The sequence below is a fragment of the Gorilla gorilla genome, chromosome 9 (genome assembly GCF_029281585.2).
Source record: "Gorilla gorilla gorilla isolate KB3781 chromosome 9, NHGRI_mGorGor1-v2.1_pri, whole genome shotgun sequence".
Taxonomy (NCBI): domain Eukaryota; kingdom Metazoa; phylum Chordata; class Mammalia; order Primates; family Hominidae; genus Gorilla; species Gorilla gorilla.
In genome coordinates this window covers 28,636,234-28,654,262 of record NC_073233.2, presented here as the reverse complement: position 1 = coordinate 28,654,262, position 18,029 = coordinate 28,636,234, and the positions used below count along the sequence as shown (strand labels likewise).

General features: G+C 34.4%; 1 protein-coding gene across 5 annotated transcripts in view; it reads right to left on the bottom strand.

Moving 5' to 3' along the window:
* Positions 1 to 18,029, bottom strand: part of ANO5 (anoctamin 5) — a 92,286-nt gene that overhangs the window by 4,076 nt on the left and 70,181 nt on the right. For all 5 annotated transcript variants that reach the window (XM_055354205.2, XM_004050827.5, XM_055354203.2 and 2 more), the window contains 6 exons: positions 16,747 to 16,916; positions 16,002 to 16,099; positions 8,777 to 8,907; positions 6,220 to 6,425; positions 4,468 to 4,646; positions 3,058 to 3,163 (listed from right to left, as the gene is read on the bottom strand). In XM_055354205.2, the coding sequence (XP_055210180.2) occupies positions 3,058 to 3,163; positions 4,468 to 4,646; positions 6,220 to 6,425; positions 8,777 to 8,907; positions 16,002 to 16,099; positions 16,747 to 16,916 (890 nt within the window). The remainder of the gene's footprint in view (positions 1 to 3,057; positions 3,164 to 4,467; positions 4,647 to 6,219; positions 6,426 to 8,776; positions 8,908 to 16,001; positions 16,100 to 16,746; positions 16,917 to 18,029) is intronic.

Sequence of the window (18,029 nt, the reverse complement as noted above, 5' to 3'; positions counted from 1 at the left end):
ATAAAATATTTATAAAGGAATTAGACTCAAAAGAGTGAAAAAGGCTAGCAAACTTGCAAATGGTGATGTGGTGACTGATAGTGGAAACCAAAAAGACAAAAGCCAATTTTGTTTCAGATTGTCAGAAAAGTTCAGGAAAGAAGGCAATAAGGACTTTTGAAGGTATTAGTATGAGTTGGAGTTGAAAACAAGAGGATTAGATACAAATTTGCATAAGGAGCACTTGAATTTTCGGAGCCTTTCTCACATCTGTATCCAGGTATTCTTTCACTCCATGCTATACCCCGGAAGCAGCTGAAGAGTTTGTTTTCTGCAGAAATGATACCAGAAAGCTGTGAATCCAGGGGCACCAGACACAGTGGAGGTATGACAACATATTGAAAAAAAAAATGTAAAAACAGTGAAATTCAGCACAATGAACTGTGAGATACGTAGTCCCCTCTGCCTTGCTCAGGTCTTAGAACATAGGTAGCCACAAAATATCTCAATAGACAGATATAAAGGGCTTTCTCTGGGAAAAATAGCTATTCTGTAAAAGCAGAACTGTGGATGTCAAAATTTTGTAAGGATCCAATGAAAATATCAGCTCACTACCTTATCAACCTACAGTGAAACCCACCAAGTGACATCACTCCTGTATGCACAAAATGCTTAAAATCAGCTTTTCACTTCCACACTCTTAAACATGAGCAGAACCACCAAATACGTAGGTAAGTCATCTCTGACATGGAAAAAAAAAAAAAAAAGAACCAGATATAAGGAAAGTAGTAAAAGAAAAAAGTAGAATTTAAAAAAAGATATTAATCCAGGTTTTCATAGAAAACAAATAATTAGAATTTCAAACTAGGAAGTGTAAATCTGAATAACAGCAGTTCCAGAGAGACAGCACAAAGAAAGAAAAAATTTATCAAAGACATTATCAAAAATTTATCAAAGAAATTATGCCAGCAAATGTTCTCAACTTGAAGGCTAAGTACGTTTTTAGATCTAAGGGGCTCAATGAGTGTTTAAAACAATGAATATTGACAAATAGCAAAGAACCATCTTGTGAAGCTTCATAAAAATGGGGCTAATGACAGAATCCTAAAACCGTATTGATTTTAAAAATAGATAATACACAAAGACTGGGGAGTCAGAATAGTATTGCATTTTGTAGCCATACTGGAAGCTGAATGAAAATGAAGCAATATCTTCAAAATTTCAGGAATACCAAAATAAAGTTGATTAAAAATTTTTTTAAGAAAAACAACTTTTAATTATAAATTCTATTCCAAATAATCACACGTAAGGAAAGAAAAGAAATTTTCAATCTTCAATTTCTCAAAAATGGACTGCCCATAATTTTTCCTCAGAAAATTACTAGAAGATGTGCTTCACCAAAATAAGCTAGTAAACGAAAAATGGGAGAAACATAGATTGCAGAAAATATAGTCTTCAATAGAAGACAAGATGAAGAGAAGTCCCAGGATGATGCTTGGTTGGAGTCTGCAATGATTACAAAAAATTAACACAAATAATAAATAAATTAAAACAAAAGAATTCCTGAAGTAATTTACTGGCTGAAAGGTGATCTAAACTTCTGATCCAAAATGTTGGAATGAAAGACTGATAAATTCATAAGGAACTAAGAGACAGAGGGAGAAAAGTACAATTATAATAAAAGAAGTATGTTCAGAATGTAAGACAGGAAACATGTGACTAATATTTATAAAGTCATAATGTATAAACCCTGACTATTGTATTTATATAAAATCTCTTAAAACTCTGATGGACAGAAATATTTCAGAATTGAGATTAAATATTAAAAATATGTAATTTAGTGTATAAACCAGCAGGGTCTCAGGTGGCACTCTGTATCAAACACTTAAATATTTCTTCAGCAAAGTAAATGAATAGTCACACTAAAAATAATAAAGGCAGAATTAGATCATATGTTGCTGCTAAATAAATTATCAAAATACTTCCTGTTTTCTGAGGTTTTGAATTTCAGAATGAGACAAAAAAATATGCTTTAATTATTGAGCAGTAGGAGAAAGTTTTTTTTCCCCCTCTCTTTCTGTCTGTGTTGGGTGTGTGTGTGAGATCTGCCAAAGTAGAATGTCAGTAATTGATAGCTAAACCTAAAAAATAAAAATATATAACTGCAAAATGATCTTCTTTTGTCATACAAGGGCAACTACTAGAAGAATGAGTTAAAAAAATTGAGCTGTTTACTTTGGATATTAGGATTTTAGGGTAGGCAGGTATATTATGTACGATTGCTCTTTTGTTTTTTTCCCATGCAGAACTATTTGATTTTTAAAATTACATGTGAAACCTTGATAACAATAAAAATAAACAGAAACTGGTTGGAATGGCATGTTCTTGGGTTAGGATTGTCTTTTATCGGGCTTTATTCCAGGGTGAAAAAATACCTTTCTTTTATTTTCCCTCCCTGATAGGCCTTCTTGCCCTATGATTTGTATCACTCAATTTGAAACTTTGTCCAATACTGCCTCTGTATTGTTTACCTTTTCTTTCATGCCTTATCTCTATAACTACACTAGATATTCCACAAGAGAGGAAGCATAATATAGTAGAGCATAAGCTTGGGAGTGAGGCACATTTGGCATTGAGACTCAGCGCTAATGTTAGTTAGTTAGTTAGTTAACGTTAAGCCAGCTACTTATTTTTGCTGAATCTCAGATTCCTTTTCAAAGTGAGCGATAAGGGCTAATTTACAATGTTGTTATGATTTAATACAGCCTCCGGAACTAGTAAGTAACAGGTATTCTGTAAAATCAGTGGGTTATTTCCCCTTTTCCTGACTTGAAGGGAAAAAACCATATTTGTTTTCCTTTCCTTTTCTGTCACCATGACATGTTCAACAATAAGTGAATAATAGGCAATCCATTGTACTAAGAATATCCCTAAGGTGCTTTTTATGACTATAAATACAATACTTCCTTCAAGACAATTTACTGAGATATTGCTAACTTTCTGATGAGAGATTACCTTTAGAAATATCTGCCTAAAGAGAGAAGAGAGTAACTTGAATGAAAGTTAAGAACAGCTTACTTCCATAACAATGATGAAAGTCATCTTGGCAGCAAGGACATGCCAGAATTGCATATTATGAAAATATTTATTCTCGTCATCAGGAGGATATCTGTAATCTCTGTACCTGAAAAGTGGAAGTAAATGCAAAATAAAAAAATAATAATAGTTATGGCTTCAACTAGAGAGACCTAACATAATTTTTTATTATTTCTCTTAACAGACCTTTCTAGTTGATTAGAAAAATCAGGTCAAAGTTAATTGATATTATGAAACATTTATCTTTCTTGTTCACATAAAGTCAGGGTATATGCTACTTATGTGCAAAATAGATCTAAGAAGAAATACACAAGAGGAACTTCTCTCTTGCCCTTCAAAGACAAGCTTCTCAAATGAGTTATTCAAAATTTGCTGCTTCCACTTCCTCTTTTCCCACTTCCTTAACACTCCCAGTCCTTTCCTTCTCTCCTGTCCTTAAACTGCAGGTATATTTTAATCCTTTGATTTGACTTTCAAAAATAAGAATATTATAGGCCACTTCTAACTTCTTGGAACTCTATTTTCTCTTGGCTGTTCTGATGCTGCTGTATTGCTTTGTTTTTCTTAACACAATTCTGAAGTTTTCTTAATGTTCAACTTTGTGAGTTCATTCTCTTCTATAAAGTCACTGGATACTGGTCCTCCTCAAATATTTAGTCCAGCTAAGGGGTAATCACATCCAGAAATCTGACACCAGTGTCCATGCTCTTAAACACGTTAGGCTATGATTTAACTATACTCAAATATGTAATATAACAATATAATAATGTCTGCTTGTCTTGCAATATTTTGCTCTTTTTTGTTTGGAGTCTCAAATGAAACAGCTGGTTTAAATTAAGTGGCCTTGATAAGCATGTGTGTGTGTGTCTTTAAATTGTATGGTGAAAAGATCCCACAGTACATGATACACAAAGTGTAAAAACAGTAGGTTCACATATGCAATTTTATATTCCCTACACAGTATAAAACCTTTTAGTAGGATAGGTGGTGAACTGATCATATTATATTTCACTGTCTCACTCTCTTTTCTGAGGACAAAGATAAATTCAAGTAAGTTAAATGTATATACAATTTGACAATGTTGTATGATCTATAGATTATTGCAGCTTTGGACTAAGGGGCACTTGTTGGTGACAAATCCTTTTGATACATTAGAAAGTAAGAAAAAAATTTGAATTAATGTTATCTTTACCCATAATCTTAGTTTTTGCTGTTTTACCTTTTCAAATCTGAATCATGCAATGTGTGAATTCTAGAATGGATATACTTTATTTATACAGGATTTTTGTTGCCCTAAGAAAATCCTTTATATTGTAAGACAGAAAGGTAATAGATAACTTAAGAAATACGCTTAAGGGATAAAACTAAAACCTAAACAAACAAACAAATCACCTGCAAGTGATGAAGTCTCGTTTTTCCGAAGGTGCAGTGTGGTTTGGAAAATCAGCTATCAGGAATACTGACAGGCTATTATTCACATATCCTGTCATAGGCTGTGTGGCATTTGTTGAGTAAGCATAGTAGTAAACTAGACGGGGAATGATGTCCGACGTAAATGCAACAATAAAGGCCTGAAGAGTAAAAAAAAAAAAAGAGGAAGATCATCAGCTGCCAATTTAGTTTTAATAATGTCTGATTTGTACATCTCTCAGTACCATAAATTATATAGATGCAAAATGATTAAATACTATTATAAACCATAGTAATATGCAAGTCTTTGTCCTGAAACACAAAATAGCTCATTTACAGTGTGTGATCAGTATTCCAAGATTTCATAGCTACAAAGTGGCTAAGTAGAGAGTCAGACCGAAATGTATCTGTCTCTAAGAACCATGTTCTTTCCATCAAGGCTTGCTATTTCTTACATTTCTTATTGTTTCACAGCACAGTTCTACTATCTTTAACCAAATTAACTTTCTTAGACTAACTCAGTGAGGTAGGACTGCGGGGGTGTGGGTGTGTGTGTGTGTGTAAGAGATTAACAGGAAAGGAATGAAGAAGCAGAATATCATGTGTTTGTAAATTTCTCACAGTTCGGTGCAATTAATTTCAGTATTTGATTCCATGGGAATGATATTTTTGTATCCTTTCCTAAGTTCTGGAATAGTATAAATAGCGTATTTCTTTTAGATTAGATAAGTCAATTAAAAACCATCTGGCTCTGGCACCTATAATTTTAGTGCTACGCTTTAAAAAAATCTAATGTAACTTCTATGGCTAACGGTACATTCAGGCTATTACTGAATAGATCTGGCAATTTTTGCTTTCCAAAAAAGTGGTCATTTCAAATATATTTCAAAATTTATTAGAGTAAATGGGTACACAAGAGTCTCTCATACTTTTTTTCAGTTTTACTTACTTTATTTGTCTTTCCAGTAAACTAGCTCTTGATTTACTTAGCAATTATACTGCTTTTTGTTTTCTAATTTGATTATTTCCGATTACATCTTTATTCTTTTTTACTACTTTCTATCAATTTGATTTACAATTTTTGATAGTGTCTTAAGTTATATACTCAGCTTATTTTCCAGTCTTCTTTTTATAATTAAAAATGTATGGCAATGGAGTTATCTGTAATAGTGGTTTTGGCTCATTCCTGTAGGCTTTCATTTAAATTAAGCTCTATGATTTCAATTCTGGTTTCTCTTATAGGATGCCTACTTAAAAGTGTTAGATTTTCTTTTTTGATTATCTTATTATCAACTTCAATTTATATAGTATATTGTAGGTGAAAATGCATTGTAAAAGTTATGCTTTTGGAAATTTATTGTTCTTACATTTTAATAATTGTTTCATAAACACAACAGGTAAATGTATATTCTCTGTAGTATACAAATATAATCAATTTTTAATTGTTTTATTCAAACACATTATACTGTTACTTATTTTCTGTCTACTTTGTCACATGCTGTGAAACTGTGTCATGGTACTTCAATGAGAGTAATTTTATAATTGTCCTTGTATTTCTAAGAGTTTGCATGACATAGGTTTTTCTATATTGGTTAGTGCATAACAATTTCGGAATGTTTTAGCTTTATAAAGTATCACCATAATGAAATCATGTAAAGATTAAGCATCATTCACATCTCCCCACACCCCCCAAAATGAAATACAAAGTCACCCCACCGAAATAGGTCCACTTACATTAGTTGCAACAGAAAGGACAGCCATTCCATAAAGAATGTCTTGCCAAACACCTATGCTATGAGCTTTAGAAGCTACAGTTCTCCTGTATTGAGTGGTAAGTTTCCAGGCATCCACTCGAATCTCTACAATATTATTTATGAGAGCAAGAAGAGGAGCCAAAGGAAAAGAGGCCACAAATAGTGTAACAAATCCAAATTGAGTAACTGTAGAGAAAAGAAAAAGGCATGAACTCATTATTGTGAAGGAGAAAGACAGGAACACCCTGCCCAAATCCTGCTACTTCCTTCGTTTTGGAGTGATCCACATGAATACGACAATCCAGGCTTCCATCCGTCTGTCCAGTTCCTCCTCTCCACAGGAGGCACAGTGACTTACCTGCTTGCTAGAACTGGAAGGAGAAACTGGGCATGCATGGCTGAGTTCTTTCTTTGCTCTTCCTTTAGAGATATGCTTGTTAGAAGGAAGAATCTATTCCTCTTTGCCTTTTATTATGGGCTAAGCTTAGGTTTATGCTTGTCTAGTCTTTACATCTGTATTAGCAATTTAGTGAGGTAACCAAGTTTTTCTATCTTGCTAGCCCATCTACTTTTTGAGATCAGGAATGATGACTGATTCAGTTGTATAATCCCAGCAGCCAGCTGTGTGTGTGTGTGTGTGTGTGTGTGTGTGTGTGTGTGTGTGCCAGAAAAGGAAATATACATTTTCTAGAATAAGAAATTTGTTAAGGTCTTTATTCTCCTTACTATCATGACATCTTTCTAAATAAATTTTATTCTCTCTCCTCATTAAGACTCAACAGAGGACCACACCTGTATAAGCTGGCTTATCTCCACATTTTTATTCTTTTGTTTCCAACAATGTTTAGGGTAAAATAACCCATGCTATTAACAGCCCAAGTTTCCCACATGATTGAAGAAAAAAATAATAAGCCATTTAATGGAAATGGCTTTCCATTAAAGGAAAAAAATTTAAAAAAATTCCTTTATTCCTCCATTTTTAAATGTATCTCAAATGTTTCTGGAATTTAGCTTCTCTCGTCTGACTGAATCCATCTTATCAAGTGAAAAAAATACATATTCACCTCCTTTTTTTCCTGCTTTCTCTACCTAACCTATGAGGTAGAAAATGAAGAGGAAGTATTACGTAGAAGCAGCATGAACTTTCTAGGTTCACATCTAATATCTTTACCTAAAATCTTTGTGGCCCATAAAAAATTTATTAACCTATGCAAGTTTTAGAATTCACAACAATAAAATGTGTAGAATAATGAATACTCTGCGGATTTGTTTCAAAATTAGAGATAATATATAAAGTTTTCAGAATAAATTATGTCTTAAGTGGTAAACAATCTTATGAAACCTTTGTTTCAACTTTTTAATTTCAGTAGTAATCTCTGATGTACATATGTGCAAACTCATTTGAAAATTACACAATTAATTAAAAATCATAGCCTTATCACCTTATAAGGCAAAGATTATCTGATTTTACGAAGAGTTCTATAAAATAGCTTCTATTTGTCCTAAATTTATATTTCAATCCATGTATCACATACTGTATTACACTGGAGAAGTATGAAGAATTTTGGCTCATCTCATGTATTCTACCACGGTTTTATGGGCCTTGAAAGGTAAGAACATTATTTTCCTGGCTGGGCGCTGTGGCTCATGCCTGTAATCCCAGCACTTTGGGAGGCCGAGGCGGGAGAATCATGAGGTCAGGAGATCGAGGCCATCAACATGGTGAAACCCCAACTCTACTAAAAATACAAAAATTAGCCGGGCGTGATGGCACGCACCTGTAGTCCCAGCTACAGACAATTCTCCTGAAGCAGGAGAATTGCTTGAACCCAGCAGGCGGAGGCTGCAGTGAGCCGAGATTGGGCAGCTGCGCTCCAGCCTGGGCGACAGAGCGAGACTCTGTCTCAAACAGTTTCCTTAATTCTGCGAGAGAAACAGAGAAAGTTGCTTGAGGGAAAACGCTCTGAGCAGACCATATAAGCAGTTCCCCAAAAAATCTCTCTGAAAGCTGCTCCTCAAGGGTCTCTTCTCTGTTCAAACCTTGCAATGTTTTGGATGTTTCTTGTGTTCAGCTTATATTTCCCTTACACAATCGCTTTTAGCCTTATTTTTAGCCTCACAGAAAGGACATATACTAATTGCAAGTTAAACTCTGGAAATGTTTTCCAGGCAACTTATTCTATCTTTGAGCTGTCACTGAGGCAAACAAATGGAGAAATAGCCATCAAAGCGAATTTGAGATGGGTGTTAAAAAATGACTCTTACTTGATTTGGTTCAACAATATTAACATTCAATTAACAGGAATTATGTCTCTGAGATTGGTGTTTTGAAGCTAAACTTTATTCTGCAGTCTATTTGATGGAACAGGGAAATAGGGAACAAGTTTTCTTTATATCATCCCTCCACTCATCTTTTTTGCCAACCAGTCAATGATTTATTGAACACCTACCATGTGCAAGGCAGAAAGAAGTATCTGGAGCTGAAAAACCACTCATTCATGCCAACTCTATGTTTCAAAACAGTGGTTAAAAATTACCTGTTTCTAAGTACTCATAGAAAAGCCCAAGGGGTCCAAAACTTTCAAGGTCATGATCCTGCTCCCATCGACTATACAGCTTCTCAGAGTTTGTCCGAGCTTTTCGGCGTCTCCACCAATTCAAAGCCAAGCTGTTGGAAGTGATAAAAGTTAATATATGAAATAGGACCAAAAAGAAAGCGATCAGAGAATCAGAGTGTTAGATCTGGAAACTGGCAGAAATTAGAGATTAAATAACTAAAGATCACAGAGCAAAGAGAAATGACACCAGCCAAGGCGCAAATCAAAATCTGGTGTTCTTTTCATGACACATGCAGAAGTCAAGAGTTCTTTATTAGGGTGATTGAGAAAACAAGACAATCTTTACTCTGCTCAGAGAAATATATTTACTCAGAGACAGTTTGGCTAAGGAATAAGTGGAGGAGAGGGTTACCACTAAGACCACTTACTAATCCTGATGCTGTCATGATGCTCAGAAGAAAATTCAAACAAATATGAAATTGACTATAATAGGAAATGACTTACATAATATGAAAATAAATGGAATAACATTAAATAAAATTTTAACCAACTAAATTCCATGCTATATAAAAAGATGATATATTATGATAATGTATCACTTTTTTTAAAAAGAGGCTTTTTAAGAAAGAAAAATTAGCAAATCAATAAATATATCACATTGACTTGTTTGAGGTGAAAAACATAAAATCATCTCAATTGATGCAGAAAAATGCATTTGATATATTTTAAGGACCTATTAAAACCTACTTAGGAAAGAAAAGTAGAAATAGAAAAAAATTATTTCAATCTTATCAGAAATATCTACTAAAATCCTAGGGCAAACTCTTTCTTTCTTTCTCTTTCTTTCTTTTTTTTCTTTCCTTCCTTTTCTTTTTTTCTTTTCTTCCTTTTCTTTTTTCTTTCCTTTCTTTTCTTTTTTTTCTCCTTCCTTCCTTCTTCCTTTCCCTTCTCTTCCCTTCCCTTCTCTTTTCCTTCTCTTTCTTTTTTCTCCTTCCTTCCTTCCTTTCTTTCCTTCTTCCTTTCCCTTCTCTTCCCTTCCCTTCCCTTTTCCTTCTCTTCCCTTCCCATCCCTTCCCTTCCTTTCCTTTCTTTCATCCCTCCCTCCCTCCCTTGCTTCCTTCCTTCCTTCCTTCCCTCCTTCCTTCCTTTTCTCTCTCTCTCCCTCTCTCCTTTTTTCTTTCTCTATGTCTGTCTTCTTTCTTTCTTTTTTGAGACAGGGTCTCACTCTGCCACTCAGGCTGGAGTGCAGTGGTGTGATCACAGCTCACTGCGGCCTTGACCTTTTCTCCTGCCTCCACCTCTCAAGTAGCTGGGACTAAAGGCATGTGCCTCCATGCCTAGCTAATTTTTAAATTTTATTCTGTATGACGGGGTCCCATTTTGTTGCCCAGGCTGGTCTTGAACTCCTGAGCTCAAGCAATCCTCCCTCCTCAGCCTCCCAAAATGTTAGGATTACAGGCATGAGCCAATGCACCAGGCTGCAAACAGCATTCTTGCTTGGGAAAAGTCTGAAGCATTTCCTTTAGAATCAAGAACAAAATAAGAACTGGCATGATCACATTCAAGATTGCTGGAGATCTTAGCCAGTAAAATAAAATAAGAAAGGCAAAATATTTGGAAATAAAGGAGAAATCTGTGATTATTAACAGTGATGTGATTGTCTGAATAGAAAACCCAAGTGAAGTTAGACAGAAATGAGTAGAAACAATATTAGGGTTTATTAATATATTTCATTCCTATACACCCACAACACACAAGTAGAAAACATATATATTTTTAAAAAGATATCATTTACAATAGCAATTAAAAAGTACCTAGACACTGATGTGACAAAAGATTTATAAGACCTATATGTAGAAGTTTAAAATATTTATTAGAATTCATTAAGGTCCAATTTAAATGTTCACGAGTAAGAAGGCTCGGTATTATTAAAAAAAAAGTTCACTGTTTATATTGAAACAATTAAAATATAATTTCAATGAAAAAGCCAAATTATTTTTCCATGTAAAATCTGACAAGATGTTTATAAAATGTATATAGATTGATAAAAGACCAAGAATAGCCAAGACAGTTCTACAGATAAAAAATAAGTTGATAAATGTTGCCCCACCACATATCAAGACTTAGAAAGCTGTATTAATTAAGAGATTGTAGTACTGTATTCACAATAGCAAAAACATGGAATCAACCTAAATGTCCATCAGCGGTAGAGTGGATAAAGAAAATGTGGTACACATACACCATGGAATGCTAGGCATCCAAAGAAAAGAACAAGATCATGTTCTTTGCAGGAACATGGATGGAGCTGGAGGCCATTATCCTTAGCAAACTAATGCAAGAACCAAATACCACATGTTCTCACTTATAAGTGGGAGCTAAATGATGAAAACAAACGGACACATAGAGGGGAACAGCAACACTGGGGCCTATCAGAAGGTGGAGTGTCAGAAGAGGGAGAGGATCAGGAAGAATAAGTACTGGGTATTAGATTTAATACCTGGATGATAAAATAATCTATACAACAAACCCCCATGACGCAAGTTACTTGTGTAACAAATCTGCACATGTACCTCTGAACTTAACAGTTAAAAAAAAGAGAGAGATTGTTGTACTGGTACAGGGATAAACAAATCTTGGGATGGAATGGAAAACTTGAAATAGCCTTGCACTTGGTATAATTGTAGATAGATTATAAATATATATATATATATAATTGTAGATATTTATATGGTATGTAGATAGTGTTTATATGGCATAGGCATAAAAAGTATTGTAGATAATATTGTATGTAGATGAAGAGTATTGTAGATGATGGAGCATACGAAAAAGGAACTTTTCAATAAATGGTAATATGAGGATTTATACAAATATATAGTTTATACATATATATACATATATATGTAAAAAATAGACTTGTATCTCATATCAAACGTAAAAATCCCATCCACGTATATTTAGAATTTGAAAGTGAAAAACAATAATGTTAAAATGTATAAAAAAATTAGAAGTAAGTATATGAGAATATCTTTGTGTATGTGTGTGTGTTTCCATATAACTTTTTATCAGTACATCTGCATATCTAGTATTTTGCCTAGGACCTTACTTTTGGCATAACTTTAACCGATATAGTAAATAATAATGAAAATGTCTTATAATCCTGGGTAGGAAAATATTTCTTAAACGATTCTTTAAAAATGCTAACACATAAAATAAAAGATTGATAAATTCTACCATATTAAAGTTATGTAATTTTGTTCATTTAAAGCAGTGGTTTCCAACTGGGAGTAATTTGCCCACAATGACACAATTGCACTCTCTGGAGATATTTTGGTTGTCCCAACTGGAGAGGGATGAGTTACTGGCATCTAGCGGATAGAGTTCAAGGATGCTGTCAAACATCTTACAATCCAAAGGATAACCCACACCCCACAACTAAGAATTATATCAATAATTCTGTGGTTGTGAAACTGTGACCTAAACATATTATTAAAAAATAAAAAGATAACATTTATGTTAGAATAAAATGTTTTCAACATATATAACCAAAAAAGAAGCAAATAAACAAAAACCAGTAACCAGAAGTTTAAAAGTATTCATAGAAATAAATTGAAAAAAGATTGACAAGTAGGAAAATGGTTAAACAACATGAACAAGCATTTAATTGAAAAGGAAACAAATATGGCCAAAAATGCTTATTCATGTTGTTAATCAGAAAAATGCAAAATTAGACCAAAATGAGATATCATTTATAACCCCCAGTTGGCAAAAATTAATAAGACAATATGAAGTACTGTAGCAAATGTGGATTAAGAGGAACATTTGTATATTGCTTATACTCAAACCAAAACACAAAGAGGAAAAAATGAATGATGTAAAGAGGAAAAAGCACCTGTGATTTCTGAGACACTATCAAACAGACGAGCATACTCTAACTGGAGTCACAGTGGAAAAGAGATCACCCAGTTCAAGAAACAGAACATGGCTAGAAATTTCGGAAGCTCTTTCATGTGCTTCATTCCATTTATAAATTCTTCAATCACCACATCCATAACCATTATCTTAAATTTTATAATAATCACTTCCTTGCTTTTTAAAAAATAGTTTTGTCTATGATCCATTTTGAGTTCATTTATGAATGAGGTGCAAGTTTCACATAGAGTTTCATTATTTTGCATATGCGATGTCCAATTTTTCCAACACCATTTACGAAAAAGACTACTCTTTCATCAATGAATTGTTTTTGCACCTGTCTTAAATTAAATGGTCATATTTGGCTAGAGCACAAATTTCTGCAATATCTGTTTCTACCATCTCTACTCCATTCCATTAGTTTATATAACTATCCCTTCACCAATCCTACATTGTCTTGTTAATATAGTTTGTAGTAAGCCTTAAAATTGAGTAGGGTGTTTCCTACAGCTTTATTCTTCTTTTATCATACTTGTTTGGGTTATTTTAGTTCCTTGGCCATCCATATAAATTTTAGAATTCACTTGTCTATACCTATAAAAATCCTGCTGATATTTTGATTATAATAACAATAAATCTATATATCAATTTGGGGATAATTGACCACCAACATGATATTTCTCTCATTTATATAGTTTTACAATTTCTTTAATCAGGATTTTGTAGTTCTCCCCAAACAAATTCTATATGACTTTAGATTCTACCAAATGATTTCATTTGTTTGGAGCTAACAAATTCTGTGCTAACCAATGTTTCTTGCATCCTGTACTTTCACTTTGTGATCTCTTTTTGCTCAAGAAAATCTTTCAGTAGTTCTTTCCATGACAATTTTACATGCAAACTCTCCTAGTCTTTTCATGTCTAAAAATGTCTATTTTACCAGCACTTTAAATAATAGTTAACCTGGTTCTAGAAAGGGGAATATTATTTTCACTGAGAACCTTGAAAACATTATCTTTTGGCCTCTAATGCTATTGATGAGAAACTGATGATAGTGTAGATGTCATTCATTTGAATAAAGTTAATCTTTTTCATCTAAGATTTTTAAAGATTGTCTGTTTATCTTTGGTGTTCTGTAGTTTCACCATAATGAATCTGGGTATGAATTGAATTCTATTATCTTGAATTGAATTCTAGTATCTTGATTCATACTCAGAATTTGTTTCCATTTCTGAAACTTGTGTTTTTCCTCATTTTCGAAAAATGTTCAGCAATTACCTATTCGAATATTTTTTTCCTTCAGCATTTACTCAATTACCTTTTTCTGGAACTACTAGTAGATTAATGTGGAAGCCTCTTAATCTAACATACCCTTATTTTATTTTTATTAAATGTCATATATTTGTTACACTGTACAAGGTAGGAATTTCTCACTATTATTTTCCAATTCACTAATACATTCTTCAACCATGTCCAGGCTGGAATTGTACTCTGGAATTTTCCCATCTGTTGTACTCATTATTTAAAGTATAATTTTTCACTTATGTGTAATTGCTTCCATTTCATATTTACGTATTCTTATTTCATTTCTGTCAGTTTTTATTTATTTCCTGATCTGTTTTAATGACAGTATCACCTTTCCTTATGTTGTTAGTATTGTCAACATCATTTTTTAAGGGCTTTTCCAGAATATTCTAGTTAGAAATATCAGCTGGAGTAAGTTCACTTTCTAATAATTGATTTTGTTCACAGCCTTTGTAGCATTAAATATTATCACATTTTGAAATTTTCGTTATTAGGAAGGTTCAGGGTTTTTGTTGTTGTTGTTGTTGTTAATTTGCTTGTTGTTTTTTTTTTAAGTTTTTTATTCTTTTACCTCCCCTGTCTTTTGTCTCTCTCCCTCTCTGTGTATATGTATCCCCCATCTTCTGTTTGGTTTAGGTATTGCCTCCATTCAGTCCTCTGGGTTCTCAATCTAGAGCTAGAACTTAAAATAAAAGTTTGGGGGCCAGGCATGGTGGCTTACACCTGTAATCCCAGCACTTTGGGAGGCTGAGGCGGGTGGATCACCTGAAGTCAGGAGTTCCAGACCAGCTTGGTCAACATGGTGAAACCCCATCTATACTAAAAATACAGAAACTTAGCTAGGTGTGGTGGCACGTGCCTGTAATCCCAGCTGCTCAGGAGACTGAAGCAGGAAAATTGCTTGAACCCGGGAGGTGGAGGTTGCAGTGAGCCGAGATTGCGCCATTGCACTCCAGCCTGGGCGACAGAGTGTAACTCTGTCTCAAAAAAAAAAAAAAAAAAAAAAAAAAGGTTTGGCTATTTCCCTTATGGATGTGGTATATCTAAGCATGAAACTAGAAGGCTAGGCTTATATTTATTACCATTTGTAAGGATAAGTCCATGTTCTTCTTTTGTTAGTACTTGAAATAGAGCCCTAAGTGGCACTATGAAATCATGTGTACATTGTAGGTGGGAAGGTGCAGGGATGGTGTTTTCTGTCTTCTTTCATGAGTGAGAATAAACCCAGTCTCTGGCTTCAAGTGCAGTTAAAATGGATGGGCCTCTGTCTTAAGTGGAGCACTTTTACTCCACTTTATATTGCATGCCAAACCCTGACACAGTCATTTCCTAACTAGGAGCCCTGAAGGATCGTAGACTTATGATTTTATAATTCTTTCTCTTTTTATCCATGACAATTTTCATCTACTATTTGAGATAACTGTCAGTTTAGTTTTCTCTTTTTATAATGTATTCATTATTGCTGTGTTTTGATCAGAGAGCAATCTTTCATGTATTGACCTGAAAGTCTCCATCATTTCACTTACAATCTATTTTTATGCCTAGATTACATGACACATCGATATTTTTACAAAGTTCACCTTTTAGTGATATTCAGAAATAATACACAGCATGTAGAATAAACTACAGAGGATATAGCATTTAGATGTCCCAGTGAAATATTCGCAGGAAAGAAAAGTAACAAAAATGCATATTTAAAAGATTGTGTTCAAAACATTATATTGTACCTCATAAATATAGATAATTATTATTTCTCAAATAAAATTTTTTAAAAACCTTGCTAGCCATGGAACCAAAATAAATAAATAAATAAAAATAAGAGTCTATATTACTTTAATGCAACCTTCACTGTTGATTAAAAATAAAGCTTTCTTTTGGCTTAAACATTTTCTAACAAAGGCCCCATGGTAATCAAAAAATTCCATCTTCTTCTAGAGGAAATATCTCATGGTTACTTAAATCAAATAAAAAGCTTGTAAGTCATACATACGGATAAATGGCTTCTTTAATGTTTCCAAAAATCTGTTTCCCGGTCATTATAATGGTCAATTGGGTTGTCAGTTCTATAAGACAGCCTCCAGGATCACACTAGTCAGAAGCAAGAGGGGAGAAAACAGAATTGAATGATCAAAGATGGAATTTTGCAACACCTAAAGGAAACCCTAAACCATACAATTAGAATCTCAAGGTTTTGGTTGGAAGGGTTAAGATATATTTAGCCCAATAGTTCCAAACCTGATCACAGGCCAGTGCCAGGCTAGCTGCATTAGATTCATCTGTGAACTGTGTTAAAAAACACAGATTTCTGGGTCTCATTCTTAGAAAATTCTGAGTTCTTTATATCTGGCTTAGGGTTGGGAGTTGTTATATCTTCCATTCTCCACAATTTGGAAGCCATGGATCTGTTCTAACTCTACTACCCATAGTGGAACCATTTCTACAGAAAGTAATCAGTCTTCCTTTGCAGGAAATTTTCAGGAATAAAGAACTTATGTCATTTTATATTTCATATTTTACTGCTAAACCATAGGCATAATGTAACTTCTTGTTCAAAAATAAACTGAGAAGTTTATCAAATGACAGGATTCATCTGTGAACAATACTCTCTGTGGATAGAGTCCGTGCCTAGATATATTTTGTAATTTTTTAGCATGTGAATCAGTGCTTGGCACACAGAAAGTTGTTAATACTGAGGTATTGAAGCTACACACCTCAACTCTCAAGAAAATTCTTACCTCTTCACTTCTCCACTCATTAAATAAATATGTGTATTTTCCAGGATAGCCTACGAACTTCCCTTTAAAGAAAGCTACGTAGAAGCAGGATGAGTAAAAATTTACAAACTGAAACAGGAACATTTTCAAGGTAAGACTGCTCTCATACTCCTGGTATGTTCGAGGAATTTCTGTTAAGTTAAAAAAAAATGTTTAGTGCATCTTCTTATTTTTTTCCTTGAACTTCGTACTCCCTAGGACAAGTGAACATCTAGTCACATCATTCTGGGAGCCTATAGAATGCTCCCCATTCTGGCGATAGTAGGCCAATATTAAGTAACTATGGATTTGTGCTAGACTTTCTGATACACATTTTGTATTACACTAACCACTGGAAAAGCCTAGGAAACTGTTGTTACCACAGTCAGAGAGACAGCATTCTTGTCTTGGGGTTGCACAGAATTTGAAATTCAAACCCACATGATACGGTTTGGCACTCTGTCCCAACCAAAATCTCATGTCAAACTGTAATTCCCACATGTCAAGGGAGGGACCTGGTGGGAGGCCATTGAATCATGGGGGTGGTTTCCCCCATGCTGTTCTCCTGGTGTTGAGTGAATTCTCAAGAGAGCTAATGGTTTTATTTATTTATTTTTGAGACGGAATCTCACTCTGTCACCCAGGTGGAGCACAGTGGCGTGATCTCAACACACTGGAACCTCCGCCTCCCAGGTTCAAGCATTTCTCCTGCGTCATCCTCTCGAGTAGCTGGGACTACAGATGTGCGCCACCACACCTGGCTAATTTTTTTGTATTTCTAGTAGAGACAGGGTTTCACCATGTTGGCCAGGCTGGTCTCAAACTCCTGACCTCGTGATCCGCCTGCCTCTGTCTCCCAAAGTGCTGGGATTACAGGCATTAGTCACCGCGCCTGGCCAATTGAGAGCTAATGGTTTTAAAGTGTGGCACTTCCCCATGCACTCTCTCTCTCCTGCTGCCTTATGAAAAACGTGTTTGTTTCCCCTTTACCTTCTACCATGATTGTTAAGTTTCCTGAGGCCTCCCCAGCCATGTGAACCGAGTCAGTTAAACCTCTTTCCTTTATAAACTACCCAGTCTCAGGTAGTATCTTTATAGCAGTGTGAAAACAAACTACTACACCAAATAAGACTGAAGAAACTTATGCTCATCTCCAAACACTATCTGCCATGCTGTAAGCCATTAGAACTCATCTGTTTTACAATCAGGTTTAAAGAAAGTAAGCTCATGTCAAGGGCAGGGATGATTTCCAACAGAATTGTGTT